At 30.8% G+C, this 8,099-nt stretch overlaps 1 protein-coding gene across 1 annotated transcript; it reads right to left on the bottom strand.

The window, feature by feature from the left end:
- Nucleotides 1-944: 944 nt before the first annotated feature.
- On the bottom strand, nt 945-2,221 carry LOC130948043 (MLP-like protein 43). The gene is made up of 2 exons (XM_057876753.1): nt 1,940-2,221; nt 945-1,440 (listed from the first exon to the last, which is right to left on the bottom strand). Exons 1-2 carry the CDS (start codon nt 2,130-2,132, stop codon nt 1,163-1,165), a joined length of 471 nt encoding a protein of 156 aa, XP_057732736.1. The 5' UTR covers nt 2,133-2,221; the 3' UTR covers nt 945-1,162.
- Nucleotides 2,222-8,099: the final 5,878 nt, after the last annotated feature.

The raw sequence follows: 8,099 nt of genomic DNA, 5'->3' as shown, positions 1-8,099 counted from the left end.
AGTCCACTTCACATGGTTCCATGAGAGATTCAGGGTGCTGCCAACCGATGCGACTGAGGATACCGTACGCATATATGTACGTGCGCACATGATGATGTTGCTATCCACTTAGTTGTTTGGTAACAAGAGTGGAAATTGGGTTCATATACAGTGGTTGCCCTTTGTGGCGATGCTTGATGAGATGGGCACTTCTAGTTGGGGTTCGGCTGCGTTGGCATGACTATATCAATGCATGTGTCCGGTGGCCAATAGAAATGTGACGAACTTGGTAGGCCCCCTCCGGCTACTACAGTTTTGGATTTTTTGGCAAATTCCTACTCTTAGGTCGCATGGATTCGACGACTTTTCTTTTCTGTTGGCTTCTAGGTATCGATAGATGCACTTAGACTTTCATTATTAGTTTCTAGTTATTAACTATTGAGTTACCAGATTATATATTCATATAACGTTGTCATCGTCCAAGTGGACCACTTATTTATCGACATCCGACCACAAGGAGGAAAAAATTATCTAATGTCACCTTGCATTAAACTCACGCACAATCAATCATGTACACATAACACGGTGAATTCAAACTCAGTTCGTTAAGTTAAGATTTTAGATTACTAAATAAGATTACAAAATCAGATCTAACTAATCAAATAAACTTAAAAGAAACTAAAATTTTTTTTACAACATCCAAAAAAAAAGAAAAAAAAAAGATAAAATCTATAGAGACACGAAATAAAGAGACAGAATCGTTGGTATAGAAGGACAAGGATCAAAACATGAACTACTAATATAATCACTAAAATTTTAGTTTCAATTTATAACTACTAATAAATATAATATTAAATCTCAATCTCTGATTAATTCGAATTTCATTATCTCGATGTATGTCTTAGAACAAGTGAATAAATTTTTTCTCCGAAAATGTTCAAGTATTTCTCGGCAATGATATCTCATTTTCACACGACAACTTAATAATTTATTATTTATTATTGAACGTAGGACACGAAACATGCATCTCGGCTCAATAAGCTTAGTATATATAGTAGCTTATGCCATTGCCCATTATTTTAGCAAAGATACATAATGGCATATCATAATAGTATTACTATATAGCTCCAATTACCCAGCTTCAAATTCACCCTTACTTTGATGTGAATTATTCATCACTTTTTCAGCAGTCTTGGGAAATAAGGTGAGCTTCAACCTGTTTGCTCTCCTGAACTACCAACTGCAACAAAGTGTGAGGATCAGAAGTGTTGTCGTTGATCTTTTCATATTCTATGGTCCAGTGCACCATGCTTCCTCCCTCTTTCTTGGGAACAGCATGGAGCAAGAACTTGAAGCTCTTGTAGTGGTTCAGCAGGTCTGCTTCCAACACTCTAAAGCTCATTTTATTGTCTTCTTTGTCAATGTCTTCAATAATCTCCTTAGCAACACAAGCCTTGCCATCTAATCTTGTCAAAACCAAAAACCGTTTAGATTTTACGGATCAAAGGAAATAAAAAGTGTCATCACAAAATTGGGTAAGTCACAATGCTAAATGGCCAGTAATAATATGCACTTATATTTATAGAAATTTTGCACACAAGAAATATATAATTTGTATTTGTGTTTATTAGAATTTTTATATATAAATTAATACAGTTTAGATTCACTTTTTTCAAATTTTACACACATAAATTAATATAATTTATTTATTAAAGACAATTTAATATTTATACCAACCAAATGATAACAAAAAATATTAAAATTTATTGACCCAAAAATTTCTCATATGAAAATTTAAGCTTCCAGATCTTATATCAATATCTAAATACTAAACAAAAATTATTTGTATGCATAGTGAATTTTGACCGTTACTTTGTGAGGGGACGGGGTTTAAAAGATAATTAAAATATAAACCAAGAAGAATTGACTTTGTAACAACTTAAAGTCCACTTGACATTACCATAAACATAGTTCCATGAAATGATGGATCTCTCAGTTCCCCATTCACCTTCATGAATTACAACACTCTTTACAATATCAGGCCAAGCCTTGGCAACTTGGTGTGTCTTGTTGCAGAAAACATCATAGAATTCCTTAGCATCTGCCTTAATAGGAAACTCTGTTTCTATCTTCTGGACTTGAGATGTTGTCATGTTAAACAATTAACTCTATTTCCACACTTCTCACCGTAACATGCATGCCTATTTATATACACAGTTACACACACATCAATTTTCCAACTTCTCATATAAACTATTTAAGAATTATGTCTATAGTGGAGAAAGAATTTTATGGTTTTAAGGACTTATTGATAAGATTCTTTATTTGTGGCCAATGTTACAGCCATACAGTATTTATGTATCTTTGTAGTGTGGCTCAAAATATTTTCTAATAGTAAATAAGTTCCCTATAATTAAAGTAATTTAATAATTTGTTGGCCTATATTCTTTATTGATAGCTATGTGCATTGTTATTCGAAATATGAAAGATAAATTTTGTGAATGAATATTTTTTTGTTTAATGTGTTTTTAGTACAACTCCGATAAATATTTTTTTAATTTCTTTTGCTTTGTTATATTTATTTGCAAGTAATAATGAAATACGTCAGAAGAAACGAGTAAAAATAAGTTAAAATTAGATATTATCTTATATTTTTTTATTGATGGTTTGGATATTTTTTTACTAGTTTAAAGGAGAATTATTTATTTTTTCAAATATAACTAGAAGAAAATATGTATAGGAATCATATGACAAAATTGATCAAATCAATCATTATATAAAGCGTTCTTGTTTTTATTTTATAATCTTAAAATTTTTATATTTTTTAATCTTACTAATTTATTTTTAGTTGTCCACAATATATATCTCCTATCCTGATAAGTCAAGGACTAATCCGTCACGAATCTGAGCTCCATTTAAGAATTTGTCGCTGGCCAATGAATTACTACATACACAAAGCAAAATTCGAACCCCAACACTTACTTAATCTCAGTTTTTACACCTTAAAAAATTCAATTATCTTCAACATTATAGTGTTTTCTTGTTACATATTAAGTTTTTTTAAATTATATTACATAACCATATATTATATTTTTAATTAAAATATATCATTTAAAACATTCGATTATATATATATATATCATTTTTATATTTATTTAATTTTTATTTTTATTTTTAAGTTATATTCACTTTTTAAAAATTAATTATTTTTTAATTTATAAAATTATTAAAATAAATATTAAATTTTATTGAACATCTATAAATCAAAAAATAAATACTTTATGATTAATAATATTATAAAATAACTAAATAAATAAACAAGGAAGAGGTAACAAATATAAAATATAAAGAAGTATAAAGAGAGTGAGAGAAGTATTGCAACATACAAGAGAGAGAGAATTATTTTATTGCTTTTTGTGTGTGTTCAAAGGTCTCAGCCTATGCTCCTATTTATACATGTGCAAGGCTTCTCTTTTTCAAACTACATTAAATTCATTCATCCTTGGGAAACTCTATCTTATGGAAAATGGGCATCCACATAAGATGTGATAACCCATTTTTATCACAACACTCCCCCTTGGATGACCATTTAGGATTATTGCCTCGTTAAAACCTTACTAAAGAAAAACCCTGTGGGAAAAAACCTTAGTGAAGGAAAAAGAGTACAATATCCTTTGTGATGGGGACTGCCTCATTAAAAACCTTGTCAAAAAAAACCCAATGGGAAAAAAACCTGACCAAGGAAAAAAGAGTACAGTCTCCCCCTCTTGCCGACATTATTTTATATCTCGAAATCGGCGCATCCCAATCTGATGTACCAATCTTTCAAAAGAAGATTTTGGGAGTGACTTTGTAAATAAATCTGCCAAATTATCACTTGAGCGGATCTGTTGGACATCAATTGTCCCTTGATTTTGAAGATCATGAGTGAAGAAAAATTTGGGAGAAATATGCTTTGTTCTATCACCTTTGATATATCCGCCTTTAAGTTGAGCAATACATGCGGTATTATCTTCAAACAAGACAGTTGGAGCTATCTTCTGATCAATCAGTCCACATGATGACATGATATATTGGATCAAACTCCTTAGCCAAAAACACTCGCGACTTGCTTCATGTATCGCTAGTATTTCAGCATGATTAGAGGAGGTTGCTGCTATCGTCTATTTCGTAGACCTTCATGATATAACTGTTCCACCATATGTAAATAGGTATCCTGTTTGAGATCTCCCTTTATGTGGATTAGACAAGTATCCAGCATCTGCATAGCCAACTAGTTGTGACTTGGATCCATAGGGATAAAACAATCCCATATCAACCGTTCCATGAAGATATCGAAAGATCTTCTTGATTCCACTCCAATTTTCTTTGGGGTCCCATTTTGGTACGATTAGGTGGTGCAATGGGAACATATATCGCACACCCAAATATTCTTAAATGGGAGACATTTGGCTGCTGGCCAAAAGCTAATTGCATAGGACTCATTGGCCTCAAACGAATAAGTGCTGCGGTATGTAAAATAGCATGCCCCCAAACCGAAGTTGGGAGATTTGTTCTCATAAGTAAGGGTCTAGCAATCAATTGGAAGCGTTTAATAAGTGATTCTGCTAACCCATTTTGTGTGTGAACATAAGCTACTGGATGTTCAACACTTATTCCATTAGCCATACAATAAGCATCAAATGCTTGGGAAGTAAATTCACCAGCATTATCAAGACGAATTGTTTTGATTGGATTTTCTGAAAATTGTGCTTTTAATCGAATAATTTGAGCCAGTAATCTCGCAAACGCCAGGTTGCGAGAAGATAATAAGCACACATGTGACCATCTCAAAGATGCGTCTATTAGGACCATAAAATATCTAAAAGATCCACATGGTGGATGAATAGGTCCACATATATCACCTTGAATCATTTCTAGGAATTCAGGGGACTCAAATCCAATCTTTACTGGTGATGGCCTTAAAATTAACTTTCCCTGAGAACATGCAACACAACAAAATTCACTAGATTTAAGAATCTTCTGGTTCTTTAGTGAATGTCCATGAGAGTTTTCAATAATTCTCCTCATCATGGTTGTTCCCGGATGACCCAATCTATTATGCCAAGTTATAAATTCATTTGGGCTAGTAAACTTCTGGTTTACAATGGCATGTGATTCAATTGCACTAATCTTGGTATAATACAATCCAGATGAAAGTGAGGGTAACTTTTCTAATATAACTTTCTTATTTGAATCATGAGTTGTGATACATAAATACTCATGATTTCCCTCATTCATTGTCTCAACATGATATCAATTTCGGCGAATATCTTTGAAACTCAACAAGTTCCTCAGAGACTTGGTAGATAATAGTGCATTATTTATTATAAATTTTGTTCCTCCAGGAAACAAAATTATAGCTCTTCCGGAGCCTTTAATCACATTGCCTGAGTCAATAATAGTATTAACATACTCTTCTTTTGGCACAAGATGGGTAAAATATATATCACTTTTAAGAATAGTGTGCGAACTTGCACTATCCGCAAGGCAAATATCTTCAGAATATATCCTTATCATTTTTCTTCAAAAACAAATAATAATAAAAATAAAATGAGTAAAAGTACATGCACAGTAAAATTATTCACATGAATACTTAACAAACACATACATATATCAAATTATTCCATTATTGATCAAATAGCCAATATCTCCTTCAGAATCCTTAAAGAAATTAGATACATCATAATTAGTGGTGGAATTTTCATCATTTGAAACAAAATTTGTTTCCTTTTCTTTGTCATCCATTTTCAAAGATGCTTGATAAAGATCAACTAGGTGCCTTGGGGTACAACAGGTACGTGACCAATGGCCTTTTCCACCACAACGGAAGCATTAATCCTCAATTGATATACTTTGCCCATTATTTCTTTCTTTATCCCACTTCTGGTGAGATCCTTTCTTGTGAACATAATTCATTTTCCTTCCATAATTTTTCTTGTCATCAAAATCTTGCCATTTACCTCTTCTGGGGTTATAATTTGCCGCATTTACTTCAGGAAATGGGGCGGCGCCAACTGGACGCGCTTCATGATTTATCAAAAGTAACTCATTGTTGCATTCAGCAACAAGAAAGCAAGAAATTAATTCAAAATACTTTTTAATTTCTTTTTCTCGATACTGCTGCTGCAGGAGCACATTCGAGACATGGAAGGTCGAGAAAATTTTCTCTAACATATTGGGCTTGAGGAAGTATCACATGATTGTACCTTTCTTCAAGGTCTTTCCACAGATCTGCAAGATCTTTTAATGTGAGATATTCATTTTTCAATCATACTTCAAGATGACGACGAAAGAGAATTATGGCTTTGGCTATATCCTTCTGGGATGTATTATTTTCAGCCTTAATGGTATCTCCAAGATCCATTGAATCAAGATAGATTTTAACATCTAGTATCCATGATAAATAATTATTTACAGATATATCAAAAGTATTATATTCAAGATGAAAGAGATTCGCATAATAAAAATTTGTTACCTGAAGTCTTCCTAAAATTTCGTTAGAGCTCGTGCTGATAACGTATCATAAAATAACTAAATAAATAAACAAGGAAGAGGTAACAAATATAAAATATAAAGAAGTATAAAGAGAGTGAGAGAAGTATTGCAACATAAAAGAGAGAGAGAGAATTATTTTATTGCTTTTTGTGTGTGTTCAAAGGCCTCAGCCTATGCTCCTATTTATACATGTGCAAGGCTTCTCTTTTTCAAACTACATTAAATTCATTCATCCTTGGGAAACTCTATCTTATGGAAAATGGGCATCCACATAAGATGTGATAACCCATTCTTATCACAACAAATAAAAGTATTTTTGTTTACTTTTTTTTAGATGTTTAATAAAATTTAATGTTTATTTTAATAATTTTATAGAATTAGAAAGATAATTAAATTTAAAAAAAAAAGTGCACATAAAATAATAATAAAATTAAATTAAATATAAAATAATATTTAATTAAATATTTTAGATTATATATATTAATTAGGAATATAATATATGGTTATGTAAAATAATTTTAAAAAAATATAACAAGAAACAGTCTAATCTAGTAGTGATTAAGTTGTTTTTTATGTCTCAATTCTCTTTTTTAAAACTCACATTCAAATATAATTAAAAAATTAAAGAAAAAATCTTATTATTTGACACAGTTTAGTTTCTATAAAAAATTATTAGAATATTTATTAAAAAATAATTTATAAGTTACCAAAATAAATCATTTACATTTTAATTTTACCGGATTACAGCTTTTGAAGATTGCATACGCAAATGCAACTTTAACATTATTATAAAAACCGACAGTAACTACGAATTAAGTATAGATGTAAACCGCTAGAGGAGTATAGCGGTTTATATTCAAACATGTTAAGAAAAAATCACAACATTCCTCCGGTGATTTCTTCACGAAATTTAATTATGCATAAACCGCGATAGGAAAATAGCAGTTTATGCATGCTTGAGTATAAATACGTTGGAGGGAGTCGTGAATTATTCATTAGTTTGTATCATTTAGCAAAATTTTAGAGAGAAGTTAAACTTTGTTTTAGAGAGAGAGAGAGAGAGAGAAAATTGTGGATTGAGAGGGAAAGGTTCTTAAGGTTATTGGACATTTGGAATTATTTAAGCGCGGGATCATGGCGGACGAACGCACCCTATACTGACTTAACGGCGTTGCGCACGTTGCTAGAAGCATTAACGAAGAGGTAAGTTTGTTTTCTTTTATATATTGAATTTTATATAACATAAAATGTATTAGGGTGCAATCGTTAGAATAAAGAATTTAAGATTTGTAGTTTAGAATTTCAAAATTAAGACTTAAAATTTAAAGATAAGATTAAATGTTTAAGTAGAATGGTTATCCGTTTGTAATTGAAATTTAGGGTTCAAATTTTAAATATAGTATTTAAGGCTTGTAGGGTTATTTTTTAAATATCGTATTTGAAAATTAAGATTTAAAACTTTAGCTTTTGAATATTAAATTTTAAAATTTAAAATTATAAGTTTTGCAATTTACTATTTAAAATTTAAGACTTAAATTTTAGAAATAGAACCTAACGTAGTATTTTATTATTTTAAAATTTAA

The sequence above is a fragment of the Arachis stenosperma genome, chromosome 9, assembly GCF_014773155.1.
Source record: "Arachis stenosperma cultivar V10309 chromosome 9, arast.V10309.gnm1.PFL2, whole genome shotgun sequence".
Taxonomy (NCBI): Eukaryota; Viridiplantae; Streptophyta; class Magnoliopsida; order Fabales; family Fabaceae; genus Arachis; species Arachis stenosperma.
Note: the sequence above shows the minus strand (reverse complement) of the source record. Positions and strands in the feature narration are given on the sequence as shown.

What these genes read in the sequence shown, in the direction of transcription:
- LOC130948043 (XM_057876753.1), bottom strand. Translation starts at nt 2,132, where the DNA reads ATGACAACATCTCAAGTCCAGAAGATAGAAACAGAGTTTCCTATTAAG. An exon ending in TTCATGGAACTATGTTTATG is followed by an intron (nt 1,441 to 1,939) that starts GTAATGTCAAGT and finishes TGACAAGATTAG; the next exon opens with ATGGCAAGGCTTGTGTTGCT.